General features: G+C 41.3%; 1 protein-coding gene across 1 annotated transcript in view; it reads left to right on the top strand.

The window, feature by feature from the left end:
• The window catches only part of FRAS1 (Fraser extracellular matrix complex subunit 1), a 464,327-nt gene that overhangs the window by 232,701 nt on the left and 216,428 nt on the right, over window positions 1-15,198 (top strand). The window contains exons 19-20 of the mRNA XM_025384816.1: window positions 5,639-5,779; window positions 9,897-10,040. Of these exons, the coding sequence (XP_025240601.1) occupies window positions 5,639-5,779; window positions 9,897-10,040 (285 nt within the window). The remainder of the gene's footprint in view (window positions 1-5,638; window positions 5,780-9,896; window positions 10,041-15,198) is intronic.

The following is a 15,198-nucleotide window of genomic DNA, read 5'->3' as shown; positions in this document are numbered from 1 at the left end:
TGCTAAAGGTTTAGTATCAGGTTTTTAAAAAAATAATTCACCAGTTTCTTTGGTCAACTAATTAACTTGGTTTAGGTGAATGGGAAGAAATAAAGCATGCTCTGTGTATTTTGATCATTTAGTTGTTGCTACGACTCACCAAAGGCCTCAAGGCAAAGAGTTTTAATTAAAGAAATACGTGGGCAGGAGTCTGCCTGCACAGCTTAAGAGTATGTTACCGTTTATGAAGTTGGAATTCTCTTCCATTAATTGGATTAAGCATATGGAATCTATATTAAGCAATGCCTTTTAACGTAGTCCCTAGAGTGCTGACATGCGCTATACAAATAGGTGCCTTCTGGTAACGTTCAGCCTCTTCACTTTCCCCTTCTTGCTTTTATAGCATGGGTGTGCCAGGCTTTGGGGAGAGAAAGATGAAAAAGCTACAGACCATGCCTGAAGGAAAGCATGATCAAGTAGGAGAGACTGACATCTAAGCGAGTAATTAAAACAGCATGACACATGCCGTAATAGCAGCAGCCACAAGGGACTGAAATAGCACAAAGTAGATGGGCTCTGTCTAGGAGAGAAGGTAGTGAGGAAAGATTTGTAGAGGGAAAACTTTCCATGATTAAGCCTTTGAGGGATTAATGGGAGTTCACCAGGTAAAGAAGGTAAGAAAGGGCATTCTAGGCCAAGAAAACAGTAAGTGCAAAGGCGTATTTGGAGAAGTACAATGTGTTTGGTGTTCTTGTAGTATAGAGTCCAGAGAGGAGAATTGTGCAGAATGACGCTGAGATGCAGGGTGTGTGTGGGACGTTACATGAAGTGCTTTATGTGCTGTGCTAAGGAGTTTAGAGTTCACATTGTTGGTATGGGTAAACTATTAAAATATTTTAAGTAGGGAAATAATTTGGTCAATTCACATTTTATAAAGATCTATCCAGTGGATGTGTGGCGAGTAAATAGGCAGAAGCAGTGTAGGGCCGGTTAGGAAGCTGCTGCACTAACCCAGGTCATGAATGATGTTGAAGGTCCATATTAAGGGGTGGAGGGAAGGTGGGATAGATTTGATAGAGATTTAGGAAGTAAAATCAACAGAGCTTGAATGGGTTGTGGCGATAGAAAAGTAAAAGTGTAGGATAACTGCAAGGTTTCAGCATGAGTAACTTGGTGAATGGTGGAGCTACCAAGTGAGATAGGGAATACAAAAGAAATAGCAGGTAGGGGAGTAGGATGTGGGGTTGGGGATGGATAGTGAGTAAAGTTTTGGACCGATGTCCACAATTTACATTAAGTGGATATGGGATGAGCTTAGAAGTAGATGCAGAGTAGTATTTTGGAAGTGAGGAATATAAGATACTTTTGAAACACCAAGAAAAGATATCTCCTAGGTAGTAGATTTATGTGATCAGAGTTCAGGATAAAGGTCAAAGTTGTACACATAAATTTAGGACTTACTAGCATGGAGGTCATCATTAAATCTATGGAAAAGTTTGCCCAAGAGTAAGAAAAGGAAGGGTGAAGGGTGGAATTGGGAGAAACTTCAATATTTATGAGGTGGTTAGAGAAAGAGGCTGAAAGAAATTTTCAAATACAGCAGAACTAGATAAGTATGATGCCAATGCTTCCATCCATCTATCCACCCCAGCACACACACCTACCTGGCCACCCATTTAGTCATCAGAAATACATTTATTGAGAATTTATGACATGACAGGGACAAGGGACTGTGATAGGCACTGCAGGGATCATAGAGATGAAAAAGACATGATTTTTACTCTTAAAGAGTTTCTAATCTAGTCAGAATAAGAGATTGGGGATGTTAAATCGTGTTCATTTAAAAAAGAAAACAAAAAAAGACTGAGCACAGTGGCTGACACCTACAATCCTAGTGGTTTGGGAAGCTGAGGTAGGAGGATTGCTGGAGGTCTGAAGTTTGAGGCTTCAGAAAACTATGATCATGCTGCTGAACTCCAGCCTGGGTGACAGAGCAAAACTCTTTCACCAAGAAAAAACGACAAACAAAAAGTAATGAGAAGAAGGAAACGGAGGGTGAGGGTAAGGGGGAGTTCAATTTTGATTAAGTTTACTTATTTCAGTTTTTAGCCCTTATCACAGTACTCCTATTGTGAGTCTAGAGGATTTTGATATCTACATCATATTTTGAGAGAAGCACCCCTCAAAATTTGTCTTTGACATGAAAAGCCAGGAAAGTTTGTATGATATGAAAGTAGGGACACGTTATCACTTTTTTTGTATCATTAAAAAAGAAAAACAGTAGTATCGGTTGTTTGAAATATACATGGAAAATAGAATGAATAAAAAATGATATGTTTAATTATTTTAGGTACAGTGTTTGCTGAGGTCAGGTTGACTGGACTTTATAGTCACCTAAGGACACTTTTTAGTGCGTAAGCAGCTCACTTATGCTTTTTCAGAAATATACGTACTTAGCCATTAACTGGAAAGCCAGTCTCTAAAAATGTAGTATTGCATGGAGGAATTATTCATAGAACTTCTTTCAGATATCTCCCATATATGCTCTGTAATGGGTTCAGTCTTCCTTGAAGGATGTTAGACTTCAGACAGAACTCCTGCTATGAAATCAGCTTCCATAGAATGATTAAGCCTCATATAAGTCACTGAAATAGTGTCGATATTTCCAAAACCAGCACGGAATTGAAGTTTCATGACTTTTTTTTTTAAAGGATGCAGATGTTAATGTCTGTACTTGCAGAAACAGAGCATTATAGAGAAAAAAAATACTTTAAGAGGATCATCATCCAGTATATTCCAGCATATTCCTTTCCCTCTGTACCCACAGCAACTAACTAGTTCACTATCTAGTTAGTTCTTAAACATTTCCAATGAAGTCTTCTGAAGACTGTCGTGGCAACGTTCATTGGAGCTTATTTCTAAAATCTAGTGGATGCACAGGGACTTTCTTCTGGACTTCTTGGCCTACCAGCCTTTCAACTTGTTTGTCCTCTTTACCTTCCCATTGTATATAATCGAAAAATAACCTTTATGCACATTGAGTAAGACTATTTCATTCATTTTGTGACCAAGTGAAATGAAATGTTTGTACTCATAATGCATTAATTAATCTTTCTCCAATTTTCAATTCCACAGTGATACACTTTGATTTCCTATTGATTAAAGACGTATAACAGGAAGAGCTAGGGATTTTAGCAATCTTGTAAAGTCTGATATAAACCTAATGATATCATCAGACATATATTTAGGTGTGCAAAAATGTGTTGCTTCAAGATGCTTCCCCCATATTATCCTGCAAAGCTTTGTGTTAACAATATTATTTAGCTGTGTTTTAAAGTATTGCCACCTCACTTTCCTTTACATACTGTTTCACTTTGTGTTAAACATGTCTTAAATAAGGCACTAATGTATATCCTTCTTCTATAATAATATTTTCTTAAACATCAGTTTATTCATTATTTTAAGAGGAGTCTGAAAATACTTGGGAAAAAATTCCTAGCTGTGACTTATGCTAATAGGGTTGTTTCATAATCTTAAAAAATAAAATTGAATTTGAGAAAAAGAACATTAATTAAAAATATGGATCTCTAGATTCTGTTTATCATATAGTAAAAAATACTCTTGAATAAAACTCTGTAGTATATCCAGGGACGGTGATCAAAATATTTATTAACCAGTAAGGCATGGGCACTGCCCAGTGAGAATGGCATTGACCTGAGTTCAGGAGCAGAGTCCTGGGAGTCTCCTGGTATGGGTATTAGCCTGTAGGTGCCAGGCTATGAGTGGGGCAGGGTGCTAGGGGTGGGGTCAAGGCTGCAGCAGAGCACTGGAAGGCTTAGGGCAACAGCCATATACCAACCTGCATGGAAGTAGTTCAATACTTTAACCACCAGTACTGATGAACCAGGATGTCCTAGCTGAACATTAGCTCCATATATATATTAAAGATTCTATGTTACATTTTATTAGGGGTTGGTGGCAATGGAGATCTCAGTGGTGTAAAATCACTTCTGGTCCTTCCAAGCTGAGGCACAGTGAATGTACTCAGAGGGTGTCTCTGTAGTCTGGTGGATCTTGTCCATTGGGCAGAAGATGGCCTGAAATGCATGGGGTTATCTGCATGAAGAACCAGGTCTTTGTCTTACTCATCATTGTATCCCCAGTACTTGAAGTTACTTGAGGCTCAGTGACAAATGAATGATTGGAGATAAATGGCTGGTTGTTTTAACACGTAGTTTTTATTATTCCGGTGTGGTGAGGCCAGAAGATCAGGAGACTGTTGCCATTGAAAAGTTTGTTACTCACAGCTCCAAAGAGGAAGGGGCACCCCATGGCATAAAGGGCCACAAGGGGGAGCACCAGGGTCAGTCAGGAGGCAGAGGTGATGGGGGAAACATGGGCAAGAGACTTTAGCGCCAGTAGAAAGGGATGGGTGAGGTAGGGTAAGCAGGCTTAGGATTGGCTAGTTGGGATAATTACAGTGGTCTGTGAGGTATAGAGACTGTCTCTAGTTGTCTAGTACCTGACCCCAAGGCAGGAGAATAGTAGCCTGCAGTGTAAGAGTATGATAAGGGAGGTGGTGGGAGTGTGAGTTTTGGATTAGTTAGTTTGCATAGGAAAGGCATGCTCCCAAGGAAATCATTTATTATCTCCAGGAATATAGCCCCGGGAGGGTCAGTCTCTCCAAAATCTGCTTGGTTTCAGATGTCAAAGAATCAAAAATATAGATAATAAAAAGGCATGATTAAGACAATGGCTACTCTTGAGAAGTCATGCAACTATCCCTTTTATCATTAAAGGTCCAGTGAAAGCAAGCAGAAATGTTTTCTTTCTGTTTGCCTTTACTCTCTTTTCACCTGTGGGTAGTTCTAACGTAGCACTTAAGGTTAATGCTTATAGCCAAGATTTATTAAGCCCTTACTGTGTGTCCAGCACTATCCTAAGAATTCATATTCATCAGCCCAATTAGTGTCCACAACATCCCATGCAATAAGTTCTGTTTGGATCCTTGTTTTATAAATGAGGAAGCAGGAGCCTTGAGAAATGAGTTAGTCGAATTCACATAGAGCTATGATGTGATGCTCTTATTCTCTGTGCTACACTCTGTCTTTCATTCATTCTATTTCAGTAGCTTGCTTGGGTGTCTGTTGTAGCAACTAGTTTGAGCAGCTCAACATGTTGGGCAATTCTCATCTGTGTATAACCAGTCTCCATCTCAGAGTAGGCACTTTATAAACCTATGTGAAATCAATAAGTGAAGCTCTCACCAGCTTTTCTCTTTGATTTGAGCAACCCGATAAGCAGCAGAATATCTAGTGATAGAGAGCTGTCCCAAGGGAGGGAGAACTGTTTTTCGGCTTCCTGTTTTTTATTTCACATTGTCTGAGAATGGGAACTTAGGAAGAAAGAAATGTATGATTCTGCAAATGGTTATTTCTGTTTTGAGGCACTTGTGCTTTACTTAATCTGGGTTCCACAAATGCTTGCTTTGCAGGAGACTGCCTTTAGAGAGAAGTGTGTGAGATATGCGGCCTGTCCCTGGGAAAACCAAGTGAATGTACAGAACATACTCTGACCCAGGAATGTTAACGGGAGAGGGTTACCATCTGTGTCTTGTGGGGCTTTCCTGATTGTCTCCTTTGCTTTATCTTTCCCCCAGCTTGCCACCAGTCCTGTTTCAGATGTGCAGGGAAAAGCCCACGTAACTGCACAGACTGTGGGCCTTCCCATGTGCTCTTGGATGGGCAGTGCCTCTCCCAGTGCCCAGATGGCTACTTTCACCAGGAAGGTAGTTGCACAGGTGAGTGAATATGTAACATGCTGGGGCACATTGCCTATGCCCTTGTTTTGTCTTCAGAGCGTAGCCAGACACTGTAATTAGGAACCTTGTCATACCAGGGACTAAGATTCTGCTGTAAATCCTTGTCTTGAACTTGCAGGTTCAAAGTATAGAGGGAGGGGAACAAGTAAAATTTAGTTCTTCCAATAAGGAAGCATGAAAATAAAACATTAGAATCGGCTTTACCATAGAGACTATAATATTTGAATAAACTCTGAACTTGGTCTTCTCTTGCCTGGAAGACAATGATCTGAATAAATAACTCCTGTCATGGACTAAATAATGACCTTTATTTTCTAAAAGAACCAGAACTTAGTTCAGCATAAGTCTTTGTTGCTATGGCTTAAAAAGAGAGAGAGAGAGAGATAGGGATAGTGTTCTACTGTTGCCCAAGCTGGAGTGCGGTGGTGTGATCACAGCTCACTGCAACCTCACCTCAGCTTCCTGGGCTCAAGCAATCCTCCTCATTGTTGACCACCTGGGTTGGTCAACAATCTCTTACTCAATGAGGCCTCTTCTCGTGGCTAATTGTACTTCCTCACAGCATGGCAATCTCAGCTAGTCCATCTTCTTATGTGTCAGCTGTCTTCTCCTGGAATGAGTATTTCAAGAGACCTAAGCAGAAACTACAATCCTACTCAGCCTTATGAGTAGCTGAAACCATTAGTATGTGCCACCATGCTTGGCTAATTTTTTAATTCTTATTTGTAGGAAAAAGTGTTGCCCAGGCTAGACATGAACTCCTGGGCTCAAGTGATCCTCCCACCTTGGCCTCCCAAAATGCTGAGATTACAGATGAGAGCTACTGTACCCAGCCTGTGGCTTTTTAAAAAAGTTTTAAAGTTTATGTTTCTGATTATTAAAAAAATATGTACTCATTGTAGAGGGATCGAAAGTTCAGACTAGGAAAAATAAATGGGGGTTTGGGGATAAAGACAACTGATTATACCACATCTTAGAAGCAATAAGTTTTACCCTGGTGATAGATTCCTTTTTGACCTACTTTTTATGCATGCTGTTACATAATTGAGAATAAATTAGAGCTATACTGTTTTATATTTTTTTCAAAATATAAAGTCATAAGCAATTTTCTATGTGATAAAAAGTTATATGTACAGATACATATGTGTATATTTATTGTTTTCATGGCTGCATACTATTCTATTTCTTTTTCTTTTTTTTTAAGAGATGGATTCTCACTCTGTCATCCAGGATGGAGTGAAGTGGCATGATCATAGCTCACTGCAGCCTTGAACTCCTGGGCTCTAGTGATCCTCCTACCTTAGCCTCTCAAGTAGCTGGAACTGTAGACATACATCACCATGCCCAACTAATTTTTTCTTAACTTTTTGTAGAGACAGGGTCTCACTTTGTTCCCAGACTTGTCCTGAACTCCTGGCCTCAAGCAATCCTCCCTCTTTAGCATCCCAAAGTCCTGGGATTACAGGTGTTAGTCACTGCATCTGACTCCATTTCCTTTCACATAAGAAATGAAATTTAGCAACTGGGACACTTGAGGACACTAGGAAGATCTTTTACTTTCTCCCTCTTAATGAGGTACTGCTCTGGTTATCAATTGTTGCATAATAAACCACCCCAAATTTGTGGCATTAGACAACAATTGTTATATTTCCCAGTTCTGAGGATTGCCGGGCAGCTCTTTCTTCAGATCCTGCAGGTGGGTTCTTCATTGACATGTCTGTCACCTGGGTTGGTCAACAATCTCTTACTCAATGAGGCCTCTTCTCGTGGCTAATTGTACTTCCTCACAGCATGGCAATCTCAGCTAGTCCATCTTCTTATGTGTCAGCTGTCTTCTCCTGGAATGAGTATTTCAAGAGACCTAAGCAGAAACTACAAGCTGCCTATCACCTAACCTCACTGTCACTTCTGCTATATTCTGTTGGTCAAAGCAAGATAACCCATATTTGAGTGGGTGAAGGAATGGAATACACCTCTCAGTGGAGGAATGGCTTATGCACAAAATTAGGGATGGATTTGATGATCTTCATCATGGAGACAAGCTACCTTGGTGCTAATGTACTTGTATGGAATCAAGCATTTGGCACAGTTAACTGTGCACTTACCAGCCCCACTTTCCCGGGCTACAGCAGAATAGAGCAAAAGGAGATGGAGGTATTTGCTTCTTACTTTAACATGTCAGTCCAGTGTGTTTTTTAAGATCACCTTTATGTTTCAGTGACAGAAATTCTGAAAATTACTAGTTGGGATTAGTACAGAATTTTGTTGGGATTGACGGAATACTAAAATTTAAGGACTTTATTGTAGCGCTGTGTGTTGTTGTTGTTGTTTTTTTTTTGTATATACAGGAAAAAAAAATTCTATCATTATTTTATTTCTAAAAAATAGACTGTTGGGGCCAGCTGATAGGAAAAAGCCCACTGATATGAAATTATATTGCAAGTATTTCTGGAGTCAGTAAATATAATGAACTTAAGACGTTTTTAAAATAAATTAATATTTGTTACATTCATCTAGCCTTAAACTTCAAAGAAGCAATTTAGAATGAACACAAATTTAGCTGATGACTGAAGATCAATATTACATTTGTTCTGGAATTTTTTGCCATTTTCTAAGTGTCTTTTTAATCTCTGCAGTCCCCTGGTGAGTTGCTTTACTTTAAATACTCTGTCAAGCTCAGTGGGGGAATGTTCCTGGTTTCTTTGTCATTAGGATTGCCCTTGAGAGCTGTTTCTATCCTTAGGTGCTTTCATCCTAGCCCAGCTGGTTTTTGTGTGTATAAAATTGTTTAGGGGAGGAAAGTCTGGGTAGCTCTAGCTCTTCTCAGTCCATGCCTCTGTCTGCTGGAAGCCAGCAGATGGATGGTACCATGAGCAGCAGGGCACCCAGGTCACTGGAAATATTCTGATAGGGAGGAAAAACTGGGTGTTGGAAATCATCCAGAGAATGCTATATCTTTTGGACAGGCGCTTTCAACATTGAGAGCCTCAGGAATGTAGAAGGGGCGAGAGTGCTATCTTTCTAATCAGCAGTTCATTTTCTTGCTTGCTTGCTTTTTTTTTTTTTCTCTTAAATAACTCCTAATCTTCTCTTGGCCTCTTGCCAGAATCGAGAGGCAGTTGACTTTACTCGAAATCTGTGCCTTTGCTTCCCACCAGCCTCGTGCCAGGATGGAATTCATCAGTTCCTGCAAGATCTACCCAGCTCCAGCCCCTCACATCTCCTCCTTTTGGACTCAGACCTGCTTAGACCTCCTTGCCCTTGACAGAGAAGTTCTTAAATCTGCTTCCATGTGCTTGCTCCTGCTGCTCCCTTGGCAGCGTCAGTGCAGCTGCAGCTGCAGCCGCCTTTGATTCTTTGCCACCCTTATCCTTATTGCTTACACCTTACCGTGACTCACTTGGTTTGTTTCAGTGTCATACCTCTTGTTAATTTGGTGGTTTTTCTGGAGAAGACATTGCTTTGGCATAACTTTGCCTCTAAGGAATTGAACTTCAGAGGCAGCTCACGATACCCTCCAGAAAGAGGACTTTTTTCTGTTTTTTGTATTTTAATTAAGTATTGCTGATAAAATAAGCATCCCAGTGGTGGTGGCTTGAAGGGAGGGCCTGGATGGCCACTGACTCTAGACAGAAGTTGCAGTATAGTTTGCTGTGCATGGATTCCCCCTTCATCTGCTAGAAATTTCTGAGAAGCAAAATGTCCCCTTCTTCTCCCTGTTCCACTCATTCTCTGAGTCATGGTATGTTAGGGTCAGGAAGTCTTACCACTCTTATTTCTGCTCTGTAACTGTGATTTGAACTTCCTTCATTACACAATGGGGATGATCATGCTGGTCCCTCTACAATGTGTGGCCGATGGCTCACATATTTATAGTTCTAGATTCCGTATTGTGTTCACGGGCTGTAGTCCCCTTGACATCAGAAATGCAGTCCCTAGGTCAGGTCCAAGGCTGTGCCAGGCTTGCTCAGGAATCTTCTAAAGATGATTAAAGTTGGAGGTCTGCTCTTAGTGCAATTTGTGGAGTGCATTAAATACTTCACACATATACATGCTGAGCTGCTAATTCCAATCCTGGTTTTCGTCCCCCTGCCAGAATGTCACCCAACCTGCAAGCAGTGCCGTGGGCCGTTGGAGTCTGACTGCATCTCCTGTTACCCTCACGTCTCTCTTACCAATGGTAACTGCAGGACCAGCTGCAGGGAAGAGCAGTTCCTTAACCTCGTGGGATACTGTGCTGGTGAGTGAAACTCCTGTGGACTCCTCAGATATCACTGGGCAGCTGCCGGGGCTCTTCATACCAGGCTTAAGGGGGCTCTTTGTCCTCAGATTATGAGCTCTTTTATAGGAGACATTTGTCTCATGTCTGGAAACTCATGTTACTGCTTCCCCTTGGGCATTTAGTAAATACTTGTGGATTGAAATGGAACTTCTAATAATACTCTTGCAAATCCTGAAAATCTCAGACTCTCATATTAATGAAGAATGAAAGGATGATAATAGCACCTTTGTATGCATTCAGAACTTCTTCTTAAGATAGCAAAAAGTGTTTTGAAAATAAGTCACTCCAAGACTTCCTTTCTCTTGTCTGCATTTTGTCCTGCTTCTTGCTGTGGAGAACCTTTGCCATCAGCCCTAGACACAAAATTTTAGAGAGATTAACCTTAAAGTAGATCAGTTGCCTTCGGAGATGGGATTTTTTTATTCTTCCTCATTTTAGAACTCAGATCTTAAAAAAAAAAAAAATTAGGAAAGTAGTCTAAAATTTGAATAATGTTGGAACCAGACATTTATGTTCATCTATCTAGTCAGACAACAAATGTGTATTTTTGAGTGCCTACTAATGGTCAAATGCTCAGAATACAGAAAAAGATGAAGGAGACAATGACTCCACCACCAAAGAGCCTAGAGACTGGGGAGAAGAATTTACTGGGTAATGAGTTATTGTATATTTCTTGACCCACTTTTTCAAACTCTGGGACAAACTTGTAAAGCTTTGCCTTTACCAGCTATTGCCTCAGCTCAGAAGGGCTGAACTGGGTGGATCCTGGGATGCTACTGGGCAAATGGGAAAGGTGAGAAAGCGTGCTGAGAGGTCGACCTGGCCGTCAGGTTTGTCTTGGGGCAGGGAGGAGGTGTGGTCAGTTGTCTAGATCACAGTATCCAGCAGGCACATTCAGTCTGGGATGGCGCCAAAATCTCAGCTGTTCGGTCTGGTGGATTGAGGGTGGGGTGGGGCACAGCAAATCAGTGGCTGTGCTCCCTGTGGCTGGTGGTACCATGGTCTAGGTGAGCCATTTATTTTTGCACATGACAGTAAAGACTAGACATTTTGGTATTAAGGTCTATATCCTAAGAAAATCAAACTGTCAAGCAAAGGACTGCAGCCCAGAATGCTGGATTCAGAGCAGAAGCCCAAGTGTAGAGACTGTGCAAGCATTTTAGGTGCAACAAAAAGTGGAAATTCAGAGTCCAGGATTAAGACTAATCAGAATCCCTATGAGCTGTAGGGTGTGAGTCTGTTGCTAGCGATGTCCGTCGTAGTCAGGACTGTCTTGGAAAGTGGGAAAAATGGGAGATAGTAGTGCCCATCCCCGAAAGAGAATTTGGGGATGGAAGGGGCTGTTATTACAGTTTGTATGTTTGAGTTTAGCTACTTATTATCACTTTAGGACATGGAGGAGCAGCTACTCTGAGAATTAAATGGCTCCCTACATGGCTAAAGCATATTGGTGGATATTTACTGAGAACCCACTGAGCACAAGGTGCCAAGTTGATGTTTGAGGGGGATACAGAGGTCTTCCAGGCTATGTAAGGAGGTGAACCAAAGACACAAGCATAGCTAACAAATAGTACAGAGCAATTTAGGGACAGTAACACCAACCAGTAATAAGGGCTGTAGGAGTTCAAGGTAGGGAGAAGTAACAGGATATGGAAGGCATTATGCGGGGGCCGGGGGGGAACCCAAAATACTTCCAGAAGAATAACCAGGATCCTGTGAGACAGAGGGAGCTCTGCTGGGCTTTCTGAGCCGGTTTCACCAGGAGACAGGCCCAGCAGGTATAGCACATGGGCCACTCATGACTAGTGAGTCGTCTAACCTGGATGAAAAGCATGGTTGGTATTAAAGCATATTAGATAAAATGGTTGGGAAAATTAAATTCAAACCAGAGTATAGAGAGCTCAAAGTTTCAGGCCAAGAAGTTTTGATTAGATCTTGTGAGCAATAGGGCCACGAGAGTTTTGGAGAGGACTGTAGCTTGACTAAGGGTGTCTTAAGGCAAGAAACCTGCAAGCTGCATGGAAAATGGACTAACACAAGGAGAGATTAGAGTCAGGGCGAACAGTTAGAAGGTAGGACCTGAATTATATCCTTCATGATGGCTTTTTTATTTAAAATCTAACTCAGAATGTGGGCCCTAAAAATTTTATGCTAGGGCATATTTAAAAAATACATGTTTATATAAGGAGATTCGAAAAATTTAATTTTTAATGATCTCTGTTCTCTCTAATGTCCAGAGTGTTCTTTGATAGTAAATTAGGTGATTAGGACTTGCATTAATTTTTTAAGGCTAATAGGGAACCTTTAGAATGAGAATCATGGGACTGAGCTAAACAACTCTGGAGTCCCCAACCCTAGAAGAGCAGGTCCTAACAAAATAAGCTGAAAAGGAAAATCTTGGTTGTCCTGGGAATCGGGTATATTAAATAATGGTTTTAAATGAGGTAACCATTGTCTGGTGCTTAGAAATCATTTGTTGATTAAAGACTGGTGTAATAGTATTTATTATAGAAAAGTTTGATCAGTAATTTCAGTTATTGAAGTTTCAGAGAACTGTGCTGACACCAAAGTTTACTTTTTCACTAAGTGTATGACTTTTCTAAACACCCCTACTTTCCTCTGTAGCACTGCAATGCATTCACTCATGTAGAGTCATCAAACATTTGTCAAGCCCTTGCTCCATGCCAGGCATTGTGCTGGACTCCAGGGATGTAAAGACAAATCAGATATGGTGCTTGTATACGAGAAATGGACTCTTTAGTGAATGAAGGTGTTAGTTTGCTAGGGTTGCCATACCAAAATATCACAGACTGAGTGGCTGAAACAATGGAAATTTATTTTCCCCAAGTTTTGGAGGCTGGAAGTCCATGATCAAGGTGCCCGCAGGCTTGGCTTCCTCGGAGGCCACTCTCCTTAGCTTGCAGATGACGGCCCTCTTGCTGGCTCCTCTGTGCACATGTGCCCCTGGTTCTCTCTGCATGTTCTAATCTTCTCTTCTTATAACTATATTGGTCACACTGGATCAGGACCCATCCCTTAATATCCTTATTTTAACTTAATTACCTCCTTAAAGACCCTATATCCAACTTCAGACATTCTGAGGTACTGGGATAGGGCCTCAACACATGAATTTGGGGGGGACTAATTCAGCCCATAACAGAAGGGAGTGGGTGTTTAGTGTAATATTGCTGTGGTACTCTGTGCACAGCACAGGATATGAGATGAGCCTGTGGGACAGGACCCTGACCCACACTGGAGGCTGTGTATATGAGTGTGTGGAGTGGGTAGGAAAGCTTTCCGGAGGATGTCACAACTGAGGTGATTTTAAAGGTAGTGAGAATTAGAAGAGTTTGGAGCTTTGGAGGCAGAACAGTTCAGAAAATGGGCCAAAGAGGATTATCTATTGAGACACCCATAAAGAGGTGAGTCCTGTGAGAGTGGTGGGAGTTGAAGTAGGAGGGAGCAGGACTGGTCTGTAGGGCCTTGGCACACCTGTGGGGATGCCTTGAAGGTTCTGGGAAGTGTCACGATTGCATTTCTGTGAAGAGAAGGATCTGCGGAATATGGCTTGGAAGAAAAGACTGAAGCAGAAAGTTCTTTAGGAGGTAACCACAGTAATCCAGATGACAGAAATCCTTTAATGAGAATGCTGCTGAGGGGATAAAGAGAAGGGGTCATGATTTCACTGGGTATTAATAGTATGTTAGGTTGACTCATCTCAGATTGCTGTTTTGTCTGCAAAATGGTCCAAGTGGCAATTTCATATGATTTAACGTAATAGAAGCAACAGAGGTTGGTGCTCCCTCAGCCCTGGGGGGTAAGGGAGAAGGAATTTTGCAGATAGTTTCCACGTTTCTGGTCGCAGAAATTCGAGGGGTGGGAGTACCATTTACCAAGGGTAGGAATAGATCTAAGAGGCAGTGAGGAAAACAGTGTGCTTGAATGTGGCCAAGTTGAATTTGGGGTGACAGTTGGACATCCCAGAGTGTCTCTCTAGGAGGAGGTTAAAGGTATAAGTGGACAGGTTTCTTACTATAGCTACTAGGAGCTTGTCTCCTTTCTCAGCGTTGACCTGAACTGAAAGTCCTGGAATTGTTTTTAACTAAAGTATTCCCTCAGTCAGGTCATAGTTAACCTCATAGAATGTTTAGGTGACTTTTATCTAAACTCAGGAGGGTATTAGGAGAAACCATGTGATGACAGGCAAAGCTGAGGATAATCTACCTTGTGCGGGGCCGACAGTGGAATGTCCTCTCCGTGTCCTTGGGAAGTCCTAGCTCATAGGAAGTCCCGGAGGAGGACCGTCTCTGCCCGCTCTTCTGTGTATGTCCGAGCGCCTCCAGAGTGGCAGGGTTTCCTCTCAGGATGCGTTCTCTATTTGACTCATACCTGAGATCATCATCGGAGACCTCGTAATTGTACTTTAGCTGTTTAAAAAAGAAAATGACAGAATCTAGCACACTGACAAGAGTAAACCCATCCTGGGAGCAGGTCCAGTAACCTCAGTGTGTCTCACGTATGAAGATGGCATATGTGTGGGGTTTCTTCCTCCAAGTCTATCAAAGCAAATATAAAGTATGTGAGATTTAGGCCACAGCTGAAGGTTTTCAACAAAGATAAATGAACTGAGGTGAGAGGCAGCTTTGCATAATTGCGGGAGACATGGTTATATGCTATGGAAAGCCAGGTTTTCTTCTGCCATAGATTGATTTTTTTTTTTTTGGCCCACATCTCAACAACATTAACAGAAAACTCCAAAGGCTAAGGTGCTTTCTTCATTTCTTTTTCTCAGCTAAAAGCTTTCTCTTGTTCATAGAATAGGGTAAGAATTAAAAGGAAAACAGATAAAAACCTGGGGTGGGGAGGGGGAATGTCCACATGCAAATGCGTTTCTTTAAAAAATGCTTTGAGTTTTGTAGACTGCCTGATGTGACGGCTGTGTTTTTGAGTTCTTATACAGAAAGAAGATAATATCAAGGGTAATATTGCAGAGGGGAAGACCTGAAAAATTAAAATAGTTGTTTTTTTTGGGGGGGTAGTGAAAATCTGGGGGATTAAAAAATTGTTAGTGTTTATGAAGCATTTTTTTAAATGCAGGTTTTCTCTTTCCACAAAT

Source organism: Theropithecus gelada, chromosome 5, assembly GCF_003255815.1.
Source record: "Theropithecus gelada isolate Dixy chromosome 5, Tgel_1.0, whole genome shotgun sequence".
NCBI classification, from domain to species: domain Eukaryota; kingdom Metazoa; phylum Chordata; class Mammalia; order Primates; family Cercopithecidae; genus Theropithecus; species Theropithecus gelada.
This window is presented reverse-complemented; position numbering and strand designations above follow the sequence as displayed.